The sequence below is a fragment of the Rhipicephalus microplus genome, chromosome 3, assembly GCF_043290135.1.
Source record: "Rhipicephalus microplus isolate Deutch F79 chromosome 3, USDA_Rmic, whole genome shotgun sequence".
In the NCBI taxonomy this organism is placed as follows: domain Eukaryota; kingdom Metazoa; phylum Arthropoda; class Arachnida; order Ixodida; family Ixodidae; genus Rhipicephalus; species Rhipicephalus microplus.
In genome coordinates, this window is record NC_134702.1 from 287061865 (window position 1) to 287080963 (window position 19099).

Below are 19099 nucleotides of genomic sequence, written 5' to 3' on the forward strand. Positions count from 1 at the left end.
CGTTGTCTGATTGGTGACGTATTGTATGTAACTATTGTGGAGTGTGCATTCTTGTGTATTGTTTTCGATCTGCCATTTTTGAGAATATAATATTTGTTTTGTTTATCAACTCTCGACTCTGACTTGTTCTTTGGGCCACAGCCGGCGTCCGCTGGCGCACCAATAAGGACCACTTCTAAATTGTCCACGCTTTCGTGGTGCGGTTCGGGGGGCCGATACTTCGGCTCTTGGAACTAGCCCGGCGATCGCCTCCCTAATAAACGGGACATGTGTGACAATTAATCTGGCGTCCGCGATACAGGACCTTTTGGTGCACAGTGTGTCCAAAGTAGTGAGAAAGAGCCTCGAGTTGTTGATAGTGCTATCGGAACGATTTTGTGTGTTGTTCAGTGTTCTCGTTAACGAGTGCAGGGGAGTGTTCCGATAGACTGATTTAGGCAGATACTTTTTGCACGCGGCAAGGTTTTATTTGAGAGTTGCGAGACACCATGGATCTCGAAAAGTTAGTTGCTCTGGGTGAGAAGATGGGTCTTTCTGGCCCCGAACTACGGAAGTGGGTCACCCAGAGGGAAAAAGAAGAAAAAGAGAGAGTCAGAGAGGAAAAGGCAGCTGAGCTGGAAAGGGAGAAGTTGGCAGCCGAAAGGGCGAGAGAAGAAAGAGAAGCGAGGGAGCGACAGCTGATAGAAGAAAGAGAGGAAAGGGAGCGGCAGCGGCAGCACGAGATTGAACTCGAGCGGCTCCGTTTGCAACAGCGAAGCGAAACTCCCGTCCAAGCAAGAGTCGAAAGCAGCGAACGGGAGGATCATGGCTTCCGCTTGAACCCAAGCAAGTTGCTCGTGGCGTTTGATGAAAGGAAGGACGACCTTGACGCGTACCTTCACCGATTTGAGACGATTGCGAAGAGCCAGAATTGGCCGGAACATCAATGGGCAACTGCTTTGAGTACTTGCTTGAGTGGTGAAGCGCTCAGTGTGTACGGTAGGCTGACGCCGACCGATGCAGCCAACTACGCAAAGGTGAAAGCGGCTTTGTTGAAGCGATTTAGATTCACTGTGGAAGGATTCCGGGACAGATTTCGGACAGGAAAGCCAGCTGATGGTGAGACGGCTACGCAGTATGCCGCCCGACTGTGCCATTATTTCGACAGATGGATTGAACTTTCAGGGACAGCACAGGAGTACGATGAACTTAGAGAGCTCCTAATTAGAGAACAATTTCTTACTAGTTGCCACCCAAGCCTGTCGCTGTATTTGAAAGAGAGGAAGGCTGAGTCACTTGAAGGAATGCTTGAATTGGCTGATCAATTCTTGGAAGCGCAAGGTGGCACTAATTTGGCCAAAGTCAAGAAGGAGTGTCCCGACGATTCGAAGAAATTGGCTCCCGAAGAAAAGAAGCGTGCACCAGAGAGCATTCCGCGATGTTTTCTGTGCAACCGAGTGGGTCATCGCGCGAAAAACTGTCGAACGATCTTTACGAGCCCTACGGTTGTAAAATGTTTCAAGTGTGGTCAGACTGGGCACAAAGCAGATGCATGTCGGAACGGAGTGAGTCAAACTCACCAGGTATCCTGTGTGCAAGCAGCACCGAAATCTGATAATAATGCCGTCACTGATGGATTCGTAGAGTTGAAGAATGGGGAGAAAATTCCTATTGTGGGGGCTGTAATGTCAAAACAGCCAACCGGTGTTATGAAGGGAATGCCAACGCTTCCTGGAAAGATTGCAGGCAAGAAGATTACGGTGTTAAGAGATACCGGCAGTTCCACTGTTATCGTGCGGAGAAATTTGGTACGGGAAGGTGAGTTAACAGGCAAAACGAAACCGGTTTGCCTAATTGACCGTACAGTTCGGATGCTTCCCGAAGCAGAAATTGAAGTTGAAACCCCGTACTTCAGCGGGAAGGTTACTGCTTTATGCATGACGACCCCCCTGTATGACCTTGTCATCGGAAACATCGACGGGGCGCGAGGGCCAAGTGATCCGGAATGTTTGGGAGAAGACCCGAAGATAGAGCCCTCGCCAACACAGCGGCCGCGAGATACAGTGGAGGAGCATCCCGTGACGGGTCTCACTAGAGCCCAAGGTGAAGCTGCGGCGCAAGAGACAGCGAAGGAGAAGACGATCGTGTCGAATAAGTTCACAGGCCGAGCAACTGGACGTACGTCGGCACGACCTCAACTGACTGACAGTGTAAAGGAGACGGAGTTGGCCAGCCGGGCAAAATGTAGAGGCATTATCAAGCGGGTAAATAAACAGACAGGACCCGTCGAATGTAATGACGCGTTAACGGTGTCGGAAGAGACAACGATGGCTGAGACGACGCCTCAGATATCGTCGTGGGAAAGGGCTCGCCGAAAAAGAACGTGGAAACACAAGAATAGATCGAGCGAGCACCGCAAAAAGGGGCGCAAGCGCTGTTCGAAGTACTCAAGATAGGTGCTGAGGTGGAATCAGAATGTGTTCGGCAGGGCTGAGTGACATATGTTGTGTTAATGTTCTTGTTATCCTGTGTCTCAAGTGTATGTCGAGTGAGTCAGTGTTCTGTGCGATGGTGTGATGTATAGTGTTGTATAATTGTTGGATAGACAGAACTTTGTACGTTTGTATTGTTTAGAATGTGTGATGAAGTGTTGTAGGCATGTACCTGTGGCTATATTTCATGTGTTGTGGAATTGAACTACAATGTACGATTGTATTGAGAGATATAGTGTGAATGTGAAGTGTCATGAGCGACGGATTGTGTTACAGTCTGTGAGAGTGTGTGGTGACTGTTCGCGCTCGTTTGTGTGGTTTGAATATTATGAGATAATATTCTTAAAGTGGGGGGCAGTGTCACAGAACGAGCGCTAAAAAAGAGCGCGCCGCCAAATCCTTGCGAAAACGGCGGCAGAAACGCCGCGAGGTAAAAAGAAAAAAAAAAGAAAGCAAACATCCAAGGCTCCCGGGCCCGCGCTCTCCCCGCAGAAGCATGGCTTCGCAGACGAACCTCCTTACCCCACATCGGCGGCCCAGCAAGGCCGCGATTTTTCTAGAACGAAGGAGGCGGGGTCAGACCAAGTGAATCATCCTCCGGAGAGAGCAGTCGAACCGTCTCGTGCCTCTCCCCAGCCTTCGCTGCGTATCGCGCCGACGAAATGACGAGAAACATCTGGAAATTCGCGCGCAAGGTATTTAACCGAGCAGCGGAGACGAGAAATCAGGAGAAGACGGAAAGTTAGCGCCGGAGCGCGTAGGGATTCCGCCGTGGAGTCGGCGAAGGTTCTGCCCGTAGTGACAGAACAGGAGGAGACGGAAGTGAGCGCCAGAGTGCGTAGAGATTCCGCCGTGTAGTCGGCGAAGTTTTTGGTCCGTAGGGACGGCTCGAGCTACAGGCAAGAGCGTGGGTTTACCGCTATCGAGCGAAGACGCGGGCAACAGCTGCGTGTGTGAAGCCGACGGATTTCCGGCGAAGAAGTTGAAGTTTGGAGAGTGGCCGTTTGAGGACGCGAGGTTTCCTGGAAGAGAAACTTCGAGAACTACGGAACGACAACAACGCTGGACTTTGAGTGAGTGATTCTCGGAAGAGTATCATTCAGACTTTTGTTCCAAGGACTTTGGACTGAATAGGTTTTCTATCTCTTTAGTCCTTAAGTGTCTTGGTTGTTCAATGCATGCGACTGCATTGTAGTGCGTATTGTTGTCTGTGTCCGTTGTTTTGAGTGTGGCTGGTTGTACTGTGTAGTACGTTGTCTGATTGGTGACGTATTGTATGTAACTATTGTGGAGTGTGCATTCTTGTGTATTGTTTTCGATCTGCCATTTTTGAGAATATAATATTTGTTTTGTTTATCAACTCTCGACTCTGACTTGTTCTTTGGGCCACAGCCGGCGTCCGCTGGCGCACCAATAAGGACCACTTCTAAATTGTCCACGCTTTCGTGGTGCGGTTCGGGGGGCCGATACTTCGGCTCTTGGAACTAGCCCGGCGATCGCCTCCCTAATAAACGGGACATGTGTGACACATGGATAGCGACGCACTGCAGCATGCCCAGCCGACAAAGTTTGCAGGAGTGCCCGGAGCGAGCGTGCAGCGAGTGAATCCGGATGTGACAGCAGTGCCACATTTGTCGCTGGCAGCGGCGGCCCTAGGCAACATCGCTCAGTTTGGCAACTTACCTAGTTCTAGAAACGTTGGTACAAGCCTACATAAGGCTTTGGGTTTTAGGGAAAAACTGAACACGTCCCCGATACAAGCAAGTAAGAGACGGCAGAAGTATTGGTGGCAGAAATGGAGAGATAAGGACTGAAATAGTGAGAAAATGATGTCACTTTACCTGAAAAGGCAGAAAGATGGAACACGAACTTATTTTTTTCTTTGTTATAGTAAGATCAATTTAATCGAAGTACCGTATTTACTAGCGTAATGAACGCACTCGCATAATAAATGCACCCCCAACTTCAGTCATCAAAATTTCAATTTTTTTTTGCCCCCGCGTAATAAACGCAACCCCTACATTCATCCTCTGCAGTCCCGTTAAATACCTGGGAACTCCTCACCATTGGACCTTTTCTGTTTTTGATTACTTTGCCAACCCCCCTCAATCACCTCATCTCGCTTCTCTTTCTATCTGTAATAAACCCACACCCTAGATTCATCCACTGCAGTCCCACTAACGGACACCTGGTGCCTCCTCACCTATAGGCTCTCATCCGTTTAGTTATTACTTTGCCGACCCTCCACCACCACCTCGGCTCCCTTTCCCTCCCCCTTCGCCTGTAGCCGCGTGTCTATTGCTTTTCTATCTGTGAGCCGCAGGTCCTCCGTCTTATCTGTGCGCCACAGGGGTTCATGAGAAGTGGGAGTGTAGAGACATCGAAGCTGATAAGCACACAGGGAGCCAAGGTCGTCACCACAAGGGATGTCGGTCGCTTCCTGTGAACCCCCGCCCCTCTTCGTTTTTAGCCTTTCTTTTTTCTTCACTCTGTCCCTTCATTACCCTGTCCCCCCTTGCGTGCACACTTTTGGGCGCCCCTCGAGATTACAAGTGTTCGATACATCCGACATCAGTTGAGCGGGAGTTCAATATACGGGTGCACCGGTCTTATACTTTTGCATGGGAAATTCAAGGGGAATTCTCAACTGTTCTATAAAGCCAAGATATATCTTGGATTCACTGCAATCCAGCGCCTCTTCCTTTGGTTTTGTTCTTCATTTCACTCCACTACACTCAATTTACTAGAGTCCTTACAAATTATATCTCTTCGACATTCATCACTCTATAATATAAATCACGTGCACTATATGTGAGCGCTAAGCGCTGAGCATATCAAGATTTCGAGCTTGTGGGCTACACTCTGTCATATACACTTGCACAATCGGAAAGTCACAAAATGCAGCGAAATCACAAGTTCATCGTGTGGAATTATCATGCGAGATGCGAGGAATAACACGCGGGGAGGGGCGAATGCATGGTAAAGCAGAGTAGAAAACAATTTACAACCGATATTTCTCGTATATGCAGACCTGCCAACAGAGGAATTCGTAAAACACCGGAGCAAGGTAGAGGGGAGAGGGGGTTACTGACCTTTTTTTTTTTGCAGTTGCGATGGATTTGCCTTTAGCCACAAGCATACTCATGTTTTGTCATCATAAGTCAAATCGACGTGGTGAATTATTTTTCCCTATTTTTGGCACCAAGAAAAAAAAAGAACAATGCAAAACCCAGAGGGGGGAGGGTTTGCCAAACGCAAGCGCACACACCGGCATTGTGGTCTCATAATGAATGGTTGGAGTGGCCGAACACACAAGGAAAGGGTTTCCTTCTAAGGTGAGAGTCTCTAAGGGGGAGCCGCAAATGCTCCCAAAATTTCATGTCATCAAAACAACTGTTTGCAAGAAAATCAATTTCTATCAAAGCAACTTGCGTATGTCTTCACACATGAAAGAACGGGACAGCGTGGCTGGCCGCTGCGAAAGCGCGGGTCGAAGCTTTGGCTTTACTCGCCACTAGATTCTTTGGACAGGAACCCCAAAACGCTTCTAGCCTTTTTTTACGTCTTTGCCGCCTTTAATCCTACCGCTGCGTCAGCCACATGCCCCCGAAGCTCGTACATTGCTATCGCATCGCTGTGACCACGGTTTTGTGCGTAGCGGTTGCGGCAAACGGTATTTTTGTTTTCAATCCACAAACCCTGTTTTCAATCCTCAAATTGTTTTATGCTTTCTACGGTCCCAACTGCTGTGGTATTGTCTACAGAGATTGTCCACAGCGCAGGTCGCACGCATACTTTCGAAGCTTCGAGGAGGTTGCTCTCATTCGGCCTTTGTTCGACAGTTTCGGTACTCAAGTTCATATATGCATGCTGCGATTAGAAAAAGTGTTCGAAACATTCAAATTTTGGTTCAATGGACACATGAATTTGGATAGAGAATTTCTCTTATTCGTATATGCTGCGGTTTCGCATCAGTGAGACTATACTGTAACTGGGTAAGTTTAGATGAACGCCTTTCAAATTCGATTATGATAAAATGTGGTGGGCTTGCGAAAAGCCTGGAATGGACTGACCTGCATTTTGTCGATGCCGCCAGATCTCACACACAAATTTCGATTTCAGGGATATTTTTATGGCAACCGTACGAATGGAAGAAACGGTCAAAATCCGGAGACTTAATTTGCATGTATGTGATGACGATAACACCAATACATATTGTTTTTTTGCCGTAGCCAATCGTGGAGGCCCCGCTACTTTACTAATTTGATTTTTTTATCGGAAACGAAATATTGTTCGTAAAATTTCATGCAAGATTCGTAAAATCGTAAGCGCTGTCGAAATTCGTACATTTTATGTGAAATTCGGAAGAGTTGGCAGGTATGTATGTGGGACATTAGAAAGTATGTGCCCTAGTCACCTCATGTGAATTGCTGTTGTATTGTCACAAAGTGCATCAGGATAATGAGAGACGCTGAAAGAGAATAGCATGCTCGATTTATGTATACATCGGGACACGGAAGAACAGTCAAGACACCGCCAATGCTGTTCCAAAAAATACTAAAGCTGCAGAAAAGAAAGTGATGTATATCATGTCCCTCAGGCTATCCACTCGGGCTAAAATAAGAAAAACGGTGGCACGGCACAATTATTGAGTGGCGGCGGCATGGTCTCTCTTGGGACTTCGGTGGTGACACAAACGGCAAGGGGCGCACAGCTGTACATGTGACAGGGGTATTAAATGACACCTAGAAAATTCTCACTGGACTAAAGCAAGAAGTGTTACTGAATAAACAAGGATACAGGGCTTTGTCCTTCTCCATGAGGTCCTGGTACATCTGCTCGTAGGTGACACCAAAGTCGTACACGTTGGGCTTGTCTGGTGCAGATCCAGGCAGTTTGACCTGGGCCCCTGAACCGAATGACCGCACCTTGAAGCCCTTCTTGCTGCGCAGACAACATTGGTCAAAGTTGTGCTCTCCTTCTCGAAGCACGTGTTGAATACATGTGAATACATGCAACACCTTCATGTACAACATTGGCGCATACGCAGCATGTTCCCAAAAGTCTAATGATAAAAACAGCTAGCTATTCTTTTCCTTTGAGGAGGGAGAAAAATGAGCTAGTGACGCAAAAAATCGATACGGATCCCCTTTTATTTTATTGCGACAGCAATTATATGGACACTCTCAGCTGATTTTTGCCATTGCTGTCATGTCCAGAATATATATATATATATATATATATATATATATATATATATATATATATATATATATATATATATATATATATATATATATATATATATATATATATATATATATATATATATATACTCACCGTGGTTCGAATCAGCGACCACTCGCTCTTCAGCGCACTGCTTTAAATAGATAGGCCACACCACTCATGCTGTCCGCCTCACCTGCGCAAACAGTCTTGAACAAAGCATTTACATTACTTGGACAAGCCATAATACTTTCCCTAAACATTGATGTGTTCAATGGTTTGATCAATAAATGGGTGTGTTCACTGAAGCACATACGGTAGGGGCATTCCAAAATGTCTGTCTCCACTTTAACTTTGAAGCAATAGAAAAAATTGCTTGCCTCAACTCCCGGTCTATTGGGGAAGTTGCTGGCCTTGTCTTGCCTGTGAATTCAGTTCACATCAAAATGTGCACTGCCACTATCACTTTAGAATACAAACTCAAGTCGCTGCCCCAGATGAGTTGTGGTAATGCTTGTGCCATTAAAACAATGTACAACTTCATCATCGCAACAGTGTACTCAACTCCAGGACTATTGGGGAAGTTGCTGGCCCTGTCTTGCCTGTGAATTCAGTTCCCATCGAAATGTGCACTGCCACTATCACTTTAGAATACAAACTCAAGTCGCTGCCCCAGTTGAGTTGTGGTAATGCTTGTGCCTTTAAAACAATGTACAACTTCATCATTGCAACAGTGTACATCTCACCAAGAGCCTTGCGGACTGACACTCCTTGCTGCACAACTTCCAAATGGTGTGTCTACAAAATGTGTCGGTGTCAGTCAATGGAGACTTAATGTACCTCGATGTGAAAACCAGTGGCTCGTCACGTTTGCCGATGCAGAACTTTGCTTCTTGTCGGACTCTTTAAACGGCTGCTAGTGAAAACTTTGCAAAAACTGTCTAGCTTTAGCAGGCAGAAATTTGAGAAAACAAGAGTACAAATGCTATTACGCGTCTTCCATAGAAAGAACGCAAACACTTGTTTCGGAAGCAGTAGCTGAAGCACATGCTGGAAAGATCATCAAATTAAAAAAAAAAATCAGGGCAAATTTTACAGCTCCTCTTTCTTCGTTCAGCCTTCAGAGTTCCTCTTTGTGCATTGCAAGGAAAGCAGCAGTACATTGGCATTGCGATTTTCAGTCAATACACGCCTCACGTCGATACGCCTTAGGTATATGTAAGCACACGCGGACTGTGCGTACTCCATCACGCTCGAGCCTCTAACATGATGGCATGCGCACGACGGCCGACAAGTGGCAGCAATTTTGCATAAGGTCTATAGCTTAAAATTGGGGCCATTGCCAAGTATAACTGAGCCCATGCCAGCTCTAGCATCCTGCGAAATGCTTATTCTTAGCTCCTTCCAAACATGAGCATGGATTAAGCATCAAAGCAAAGTACACATGCTGCCAATAAGCCCATGCAGGATGGCCCACAGAGCAAATATGAGCCACAAAAAAGGGGAAAGGACAAGAGCAGAAATCGTGCACATGGGTTCGACAAACTTCTTCCAGGAAAAAAAAGTTAAAGAAAAAAAAAGCCAGCTTGCTGTTACTACTTAACGAGAGCATAACGTCCAAATGCTGCCCCATATTTGCATAAATAGGTGATGGTTGTATCAACTCTACTTCGGTGATAGTGAAAATCTACTACTTGGGATGGATCAAATCACTGCTATATCTAGACTGCCATCCCTAAGCAAGGGGATTCTGCTACATCAAATTATCTCTATAACATCTTCGCTTCGCAATAAATTCCAATTATATTTCTCAAACAAATTTAAATACATTGACAAAGGTCAGCACGGTTTCAGCAAGCAATAGTCATGTAAAACTTAACTCTTTATTAACAAACTATTTTGAGCATGTGACCCTTGCTCTATTATTGACAGTTTCCCCCGACTTCTAAAAAGCCTTCAATTCCACTTTTTGCTGTCTATTTCTATGAAAACTGAACATGCTAAACATTTCTGCCAATTTCTTGAAATGATTCAGATCTAACAGAATTCAGTATGCAAGTATGCCCAGCAACCAACAGCGGTTTAAGACCCCTTCCTCAAACCACTGTTGTCCTTCCCTTACATTATTAGCCTTAACACTTGCATTTTACCAACAACTAGGTCAATGTATACAGCAACCTCATCTTGACAGCTGTTCTTTCTACTCAACCAAATCAAATGTTAATAAATGCAACATACTAAGAGATAGGAACTGTTATATCTAATAAAAGGAAAAAGCACAGTCACGTCACTGCTGATGCATCCCAAGTTGCATGTATATAATATTTCTAAGCAAGATGTTGGGTTATCCAATTAAACTGCTTGCCACCAAACAAGTCGCAGCTGCTTTTTTGTTCCCCAGCTACAACACCTGGCGGCGAAGATGCTAAATTGAGTCTGCGATGGGAAGGGGCGGTTACTGCAAAGGACTGAGGCAAGTCAGAGCATAGCATGACCAAGATGTGGGAATTCAATGCCTTCCTGAGGGGCAGGAATGAAGAATTTGCTTTGTACAAGGAAAGATTCGAACAATACTGCAAAGAAGCCAACATACAAGAGAAGAAGCTTAAAGAGGCCCAGAGACACAAATTAGGTGAGCTGTTTTCATTGTTTTTGCTCAAGCTAAAGGATATACCGATATCATTGCCAAGTGGCAAATAATTTTATTTCAATGGAGAAAGTACACTGTCTTCAGACTAAAGCGACACACTATTTTTGTGACCGGAAGTGATACTTCACCACATGGGAGTGGCAAGATAGGTTTTTATTGGTTTGCTGAAAGAAGTGGTACTCCCGATAAGACCACACTACTATTCACCAGTGTTGAAGAATGGCACCTTCATTCCATTCCGAAAAACGAGGACTTGCCAGAATTTTATTCCTTTTAATTCCTCGCAACGAAAAAACTTCACCGATTTTCCCTAGGAGATTTCCCCTAGGAGAACGTAATTACTCAATGTTAGAAATACGTCTTGATAGTTTTAGAGCTAATAACGAACACTCCCATAAAGCTGGTGTCTCAAGATTCATTAAAACTGCAAAAGTACGAAAAACTTGTAACTAAGATTGAGGGATAGTAGCTTGGTATATTATCTTGGGCAGTAATACCATCATACTCATGTAATTCTCATAGGAGAAGTTCTCTCGGTACATATAGTATCTGCATGGTAAGCAAGTTTGAATAAATGGGCTGTTTTAATAATGTTTAAGCTTAAATGTGGTAATGCCAAAATGATGACATAGAATATACATTTGCTGACAAAAGTAGTGTTCAAAAGACTAAGCTGTGTTGTCCCACGTATGAAGCGGTCGTGAATATGGGGAAAACTAAGATTTACTAAAAACTTTCATTAATAGGGTACGAAACCCTCTATATCTGCTGGTATTAGTAAGAACAGTGCACCACCGCTTGGTCACTTTCTGCCTTTGCATCAAATATGAAACACTGAGCAGCACTGCTCGTCAGCACTCTTGCTTGTCAAGAGCGCCTCGCAAGCATAGATGGGGAGGGGAGATCTTTCAGTGTTCGCCTGTACACAGCTATGCAATGTCTTTGTTGTCACGTTGGACCAGGTGCCTTTCTTTTGCGCTTCAATTTTTTCGCGCAACTCAGTTAAGATGAATTACCAACTCGCCCAGTAGTCTGTGCTTTTTTGTCTCAGAGGTTATTTACTTGTGTCAGGTGCTAAACTGCTCGTGAGATAAAGATCAGGCAGTTCATAGAGCATTCGGTACTTTTGTGTGGGGTATCAATGTGAACGAATTTCCAGAAATAATTTCTCCCTTTAGTATCTGTTGGCATAATGCATTTGTGCAATACCTCATGCCTTGGTTTCTTTTTTACAAATTGGCAGATTGTTCCGACTTTTAGACCACGCCAACCCTTCACTTTGGCTAATTGAAGGTGGACCTAAAAAATGCATTCTGACCTTCAACTTCAATAGAACATGTACTCAGGCCTACATTACTAATTAGAGTGTGGTATTAAAGTATTAAGGGTGTAGCAAAATACATTCTTCCGCAATGTGTTCTTCGTTTGGCCATGCAAACGCGGATATATGCTGAGTTGTAGGCACTGAGCGAGATTGCAAAAAAAAGATACAAATAATGATAATATTGATATGATCCCACCCCAGAGCAGTGGGAGTGCAGGACGACCAGCTCTCAGCTCAATATTAAAAAATGCCTCATCTCCTGGGCGCCTTCTCTCGAACGCCTTGTTTTCTGATCATGTTCGGCAATTGGTCACTAGTTGTTTGATCACCAGGCTTACGTCACAAAGTACTTAAGCATTTTCGTGATTTTTAAATGCTGCAATGAAGGTCACAAGCCACACAAGGTGCAAAAAGAGGCGCTCTTTTGGTTTTATTCATAGAAACTTCGCCACGTGATATTATGAGCTGAATGGGCGCTTCACCGTTTAGTTTTTAAAGCCAGAATTGTCAATAATGGCTTTTTCAACAATTGGTTTTAAAAAATTGAGCTAGAACACTTGCCATCTATCTCTGTGTTGTGCTTCACAAACATGAGCTGCTCGCGCGTGGACCATTGGACGCAAAAGCCTATGTGGTCATGCATTATGGTAGCCACCTTTTGTAGCCGCTAACAGGCGCGGTGGTGGCTTTCCCCCCGGCGCTGCCTCCACCCTAGAATAGAACAACTGTGGGTTTTCTTCAGCGTAAATCGTCGCTTCAGGACTCAGGGAGGCACCGCCGTGGCCACGTGGGCTTTCCTGCTTCGAGCAGTTTCCCGAACCAATGCTTTTAAAAGTTTATTCTCTTTGTCCGTACGGAGGGGGAGCGCGTACAGTTACTCTTGTACGACTGTGTGATGCGCTAGCCTAGACCTTTGCCGACAGTTTCGGGCGAAGGCACCCATGTGCCTAGACAGTGAAAACAGTACCTAGTTGAAAGTCAGTGCTCTTTTCCGTCCTTGTTTTTTCACTTCCGTAGTTACGCAGTAACTACTTCTAGGTTGCGCTGTTCCTACATTCAGTTATGTCCTACCAACTAGCCTAAGTTTTCATACTTAAGTGAAAACAGTATTGCAGGGGGGGGGGAGTACGAGGTGAGAAGGCGCGCAAGGTAGTATACGAAAGCTTGCAGTGAACGAAATAATCAGGCCAGCCGTTATTACTCATCACAACTTAGAGAAGGGTTGTTTGGAATATGCGTCCGAGCCGCCGATGTCGACATAGCGCAAAGTGAAGGGTGGGGAGACAGTAAGGCGGGTGGGCCACTGCAGAGTAAAAAAAAAAATCGCAAGGTGTAAATGGAGGGGGGATGCTGCTTCCTTAGTTCTGCTCGTCCGCAGTTCCGCAAAGAATGGAGACAAATTTAGGAATAACACAGTCAATAAAACGACAAAATTGTAGTATGTGCGTTACTTCTAGATGTACCGTGCTTGTAATTAGCCAAGCGATTTAGAAATGCTGCTATATTGTTAAACTCAAGGCTCTCATATATTAATGTCTGAAGTTCAAAAAACTCCACGTGAACGAAAACGTGCCCTATTTGCGCGAAAACACATTTCGTTTTCATTCCATTCCAGGCAAAATGTTCTCAATTCTAGTCCCATTTCATTCCTGCAAGCATTGTCCCCATTCCATTTCAGGGTCGCCAAAATGTGGAATGATTCCGGAATCACTTCAATTACGGAGTGGAAACACTGCTGTGCTCTAAAACTTATAAATGCATTCTAAGTTAGAAAAGAACTTGTTTTAAAATATGAAAACAATTGAAAAAGGACGATAGGAGTGCTGCACAATGACCACCATGGGAACAGTGGTCCAGTAAGCCTCTGTACGAGAAGCGCAGTGATTTTAAATGGCTTTTGACGTCAGTGGGAGCGCAAAATACGAAAGAGAACGTTTCTTCTCATCATCTGCCAGGGTTTCGAAATTTGAAGGTTAATTTCTGTTACCGTATACCAATTTCGATATTTCTTTTTGTGCCCATCTCATTATTCCACACCACACGAACTCCAGTGCAGCAGAATGCATATGAAGAAAGCATCCCAGAGACCTTTTAAGATGTTTCCCTTCATAATTGTAATTAGCAAGAACTCAAGGATTTTCTTCTACCAGCAACCTCTGCAGAAACTGAGGAAACTTCCGCCAAGGTACAGCAACTAACGTTGGAAGCTACAGATTCTACTGGTGCTGAAGACCCTCCTGACCCTTTGCGACACTAAAGCACTAGAATTTATTGACCACTAAAGAAATATGCATATGAAAAAAAGGCAAAAGGAATGCTGTATCTAGCATAAGAAAAAGCACTGCTGATGCATCACAAGTCGTGTGCATATGCAAGTACAGGTTTATCAGAATAAGCTGGTCTACACCAAATTAGTTGCCACTGTTTTTTTGTTTCCCAGCAGGGCCAAGGTTGGCTAGGCGTGTGATGCCATTAATAAATTGACAAGCACAGAAGGAATAGGCTCATGTTGAACAGGGCCTGAAGTAGCCACAAAAGATGGACTGGCATAATGAGGGCCACCCAAACTTACTAGTTTTCAATTGTCTCTCAATCATACCTGCACATGCCAAGATGTCCTGACAGATAGGATTTGATCATGAACATGGAATAACCATACAATAGCAATGTAAAACTTCGGCAGTATTGTTCGGTTCTACTGTGCAATAATTTTGCAAACCTGCATCATTAATGCTCCTTATTAAGCATACGAACAAGTGCAGGCTTTTTCAGTCTGCAATCCTCAATCTTCTAAACTTGTAGGCTCACAAAAAGTCATCAAAGAGTATCAACTATGTGTGTTGCTAACTATTTTTACACCACCCTGGTTGCTGCAATAGAAACGCCTCTGCCACTCTACATTGACCATAGCTTTAAAGTGGCTCCTGCCAAACCACCATGAAAGTCTACTCGTTCGAGCCTGGATGGAATCGCCCACGCACACAATTCAAGACCTCGTACTAGTCACTCCATTTAAAGAACTGCTGCTGAAGACACTGGCTGCGTACGGTTTTCGGGGCTCACGCACAGCATTTACGGCGTGGTACATTGATGAAAGCGTTTTCCGGCCTGGCCCAGATTCCGCCGTGGTTACAGCAGAGACGAGGAGCTTCTCTTGATCACATTTCATGTGCTTATTAACATGGCTTAAGGCTCAAAAGTCGATATGCTTTTCATGGTGCCCTGTAAATGGGTTGTTAGAGACCAACCGCAGTTTCTGGCGGCGTTTCTTAGGCTCGTGCGAAGCGCTTACGCTTCACCACTGTTTCCGGCCTGTGTCACGGATAAGCCGGTTCCGCGCCCTGTACGAGCCGAATGCCTTCCATTCTCACGCATTTTCTTTGTTTCTCGACGCCAGCCCCGAACGGAGTGGCTGACGGACACAGCGCCAACTACACACCTCAGGAACGCGTGAGCTTCCATGCTTCGGTTCTGGTTGCTAGAACACACCACAGCCAGGCGAAGTGATCCGGGCATGCTGACGCTTTCTTTTTAACAGGAGGCAGCAACAGCAGCGATCGGCACCATGCCCGCACGGCTCTCGAAGAATGTCAGTAGGGATGAAAAAGCCCCGTCATTGCTGTCATCTGGTACAGGTGGCTGCTACCAGAGGGAATGCAACACTGGTTTGGTGAGAGGTGTGTGAACTAAACTACAAAAGCGACTGAAGTGGTAGGTGTTTTCTGCTAAAGCCACAGAGCATAGAACTTATAGAGCCTCTCATTACTTCTCATGGAGCCACGATCGAATCAACAGAAATCAGACAGAAATCAACTACTCGCGCATGCTCAACGCGTGTGAGGGTGATGATGACCACCACCACGCAGTGCTGCTAGCTTGTGGAGCCACTTTTTCCCTCTCTGGAGTGAAATTTTTTTCAGATTTCCTTAGATTTTTATGGAAAGCAGTTTTTGAAGACTAATATGTGTTTGAGTTTTGGAAAACGATTTACAAGTTCCGTTTACTTTTATAATATATTAATGCATTCGTTTGAAAATACACACTAAAATCACCATGCTGAAGGTTAAAAAATGTCACAGTACAAATTCAAAAGATTTAAAAACACTTTATCCCATGAAATCACAAAGGTAAGCGGTAATCACATTTAGCGGTGGGTGGGAGGGGGGAAGACATGTAGTATACTTAGAGGTGTGCGCCGACTGGTCGGCGCGCCGCCGCCGAGAGTTTTCGCCGCGCCGCCGCCGCCGACGCGAACTGATCCGCGCGCCGCCGCCGCCGCCGCCGACGTTTTTCTTCGGCGCAATCGGCGCGCCATTTATGCACCAGTACCGAATTTTCACAGATTTGTCTTTTTCTTTTTCATCTTGATTTATAGCTTCGTTTCACATTTATGTAGCCAGTAAAAAACAGGCTTCTCAGTTATCTTCATCCAGCTTTAGAGACCGAGAGTACCCCTATGAACAGCGGCACAAGTTCGGCGGCCGCTGCATGAAATGACATATTGGACAAATTGACAAAAAATAAATGTAACAGTTACAGTAAAGCATAGACGCTGCCATCTTAGGCTTAAAAACAATTTTTGCTGGTTTTCTATGTCGTAATTAGCAATGATTATGGGCATACGACGTTGAATGTACTGGCCCAGTGTGTTGATGCATGCGAGTTCACCGTAGCACTATTCGAATATTCATATGGATGCAAAACGGCATCATTACCAGTCCAAGATGGCAGCCTATGATCGGGCTCGAAACAGGGCGTATACACAGAAGAAATGAAATGGTTGCAGTGCAGCAGGAATGCAGCGCGTTAGGTGAAGAACTACACAAAGCCCCGAAGGATGAAATCGAAAGGGAGAAGTTTAATGGAGATTAGAAGCGTCGAGGCATAATACATGCTCGAACCTACTCAGGGTATATCATCACCTGTCCGTGGTGTTAAAGTTGATAATTTTCGAGGATGACCACTTATATACAGCGTCTCAACATGCTGCAGAAAATATTTGATGCCTTTTAATTCAGGCATCAGATATCCGGGATGAAGATGCCAAGGCAGTAAGATGGCAAGAGAGAGAAAGGAAGGCTGGGGGATTAACCAGATCTTGGCATCTGGTTTGCTGCCCAGCACTGGGGGTGGAGAAATAGGGCAAGAAATGGGGTGTAGAGAGACAGAAAAGAAAACGCATGTGCACTCAGGAGTAGGATGGCAAACTTAACATAGGTTTTATTACATTCTGTACAGACAGGGCGAGAGATCTCTTGCGAATGAGCTGGGTGGCTCATTATAAAGTGTGCGTTTTGACTAAATCAGGGAATGGGTCATAATGCGCTGTTGAATCACGAGGGACACACACCATTTCTGACGGTGCCGCTCACACTCGCTCAAGTCAACGTCTTTGATTGGGGCGTGGCCACCACACTGCACCTGTGACACCAAGAAACCACTGTGGTCGTCACGTCGAACGTCTTATGGTGCCGGAATGCCACCTCACTTCCGGCTAAGATGGACAAAACACGGTGGACAGCAGGCTGGCAGCCCTTCGGTGACTTGTTTGACGAACAAAGAACGCCGCTCTCCCCCGTCGGCCCAGGCGCCACGTGTAGCAACGCTATATAAGTGGTGAGCAGAGGCGTAATAAGCTTGTCTGAGGCCACCAGTTTTAAAAAGAACAAAATAAAATTTAAAAAACTTGCCAGCAAAAAGTTTACAAAAGACGGCTGGATTCGTCAATAATGCGGAGACAGACACTTGAGCGACATGTCATATATGACGTAGTCCAGCAAACATGTTTTCATCACGTAGCTTGAACGGACCTACTGGCGCTGTGAAAGATAAATAATAATTGTTCTGGACAGTGGTGATGTACTTCTGTTGCGAAGGCAATGCTCAGAATTAACCAAATAAATCTTAACTTTATATTCAGGTTTAGATAAAAAAGTTAGTCAAGTTAGAAAGCTCCTCTGGTGGCTAAGTAATAAATTACTTCATTATACTTTATGTTGAAGCAATTCGCAAATAAATAATGCAACCTCTGTTTAATTGATATTCAATGACGTGACTGCAATCAACGGTGTGTCGTCGCTATAAAACTGGAACCTTATCTGCGGACACGAGCGTCCGAATGCAGCGAAGAACGAATATGTCACGTAATAAAAGCGATGTGATGTCGCACATATTCACCTGTACAACTCCGTGCCCTTTTGCTTGCTCGTGATGCATTCGAAGGAGCTAGCCAAGTATCGGGTAGAAGTCGAGCAGAGTAGCCGGGGCTGATAAGAGGAACGTTTCTATACACTATTTACACGCTAAAGGTAGCTATACGTTGATGGTAGCATCATGGAAGCGTGATGGGAGCTTCTCAGGGATGGTTCAGAGCGTCTCGGTGCTCACGCTTTACGCCCCGGTCTTCCTAAAATTACCTGCAGGAGAAAACAGTGGACAGTTTACAATAATCTGCCAGGCAGCTTTTCTGTAAGGTTAGTTTTTCAAGCAAGAACCTACGTTCACAGGTTGCTTTTCTCGCTCATTTCGTTTTTGCAATTCCTTTTTTTGAGATCGTGTTGTGCTCGCGTGCCTTCGCTGGAATTTGGCGAGGTGACATTTTGTTGTACTCGCGTGCTCAAAATGAGAAATAGAAGCAGTCTGTCAACGAGAGTTTTTGGTTGAAAAACAAACCTTACAGGAAAGCCGCCTTGCAGATCTGCAAACTGACAGACTGCATGTCAATTCAGTTCAGGGCAGTACGAACAAATTGTCGTCTTCATCTCCATACGCCAAATGTGTGTGGGGGGGGGGGTAGAATAGTGGTTATAAGAAGGTGCCTAATTTCTGCCGCCCAGCAGGGAGCGCAGGGAGCAGCAAATAAGGATTTGAAAAAAAAAACGAGAGAGGGAGAAAGAGAGAGAAAGTCAAACACTGCCTTCTTTTCAACCCAGGAAAGAGAGAAGGTGCACGTTCAGTTTGTCATACGGCGAGAGAGAAACATAACGTAGGTCACAGTGCAACAATACGCACAAGACATCACAGTGCAATAACACTGCATCGCATGTGCGGAATAGGGTCTGCAGCGCTAGGCAGGCTAGGGCTTGTGAGAATGGAAGACTTTCAAGCACCACAGTGTGTGGGAAACATACCTGACGACGGATCCCAAGCTCTCCGCAAATTGTTCAGCGCGTCTCTTGGCGCGTCGAACAAATCAAGCAGGCTCAATTTCAAACAGCTCTTCCTAGGCCACCGGTCAGTACGGCGTGTCCAAAGAGTTTTTTGACGAGGGGAGCCAACAGCCCTAAAGAATTCGAAGTATGACTTTCGCGTTGTCGCCGCTTTTGGCGCACCTCGAGAGCGTTGATCCGGAACAAATCAGGGTAGGCTTAGCTGCAATCGTCCCCCACGTCCAAGCAGTGCCCAGCCAGGGAGGCCGATCTTAGCATC

The 19099-nt window shown here is 45.4% G+C and overlaps 1 protein-coding gene across 1 annotated transcript; it reads right to left on the reverse strand.

Moving 5' to 3' along the window:
- Positions 1 to 7216: 7216 nt before the first annotated feature.
- LOC119159812 (RNA polymerase II subunit A C-terminal domain phosphatase SSU72-like) lies at positions 7217 to 15287 on the reverse strand. The gene is made up of 2 exons (XM_075888318.1): positions 15111 to 15287; positions 7217 to 7415 (listed from the first exon to the last, which is right to left on the reverse strand). The coding sequence occupies exons 1-2, from the start codon at positions 15185 to 15187 to the stop codon at positions 7217 to 7219; spliced, it is 276 nt and encodes a 91-aa protein (XP_075744433.1). The 5' UTR covers positions 15188 to 15287.
- Between the last annotated feature and the right edge of the window lie 3812 nt (positions 15288 to 19099).

Bases quoted from the DNA above. Each gene is read 5' to 3' on its own strand.
- LOC119159812 (XM_075888318.1), bottom strand. From the start codon at position 15,187: ATGCCCGGATCACTTCGCCTGGCTGTGGTGTGTTCTAGCAACCAGAAC. The intron at 7,416-15,110 runs GTGTGTAGTTGG...TTGTCTGCGCAG, and splicing joins GAAGCTCACGCGTTCCTGAG to CAAGAAGGGCTTCAAGGTGC.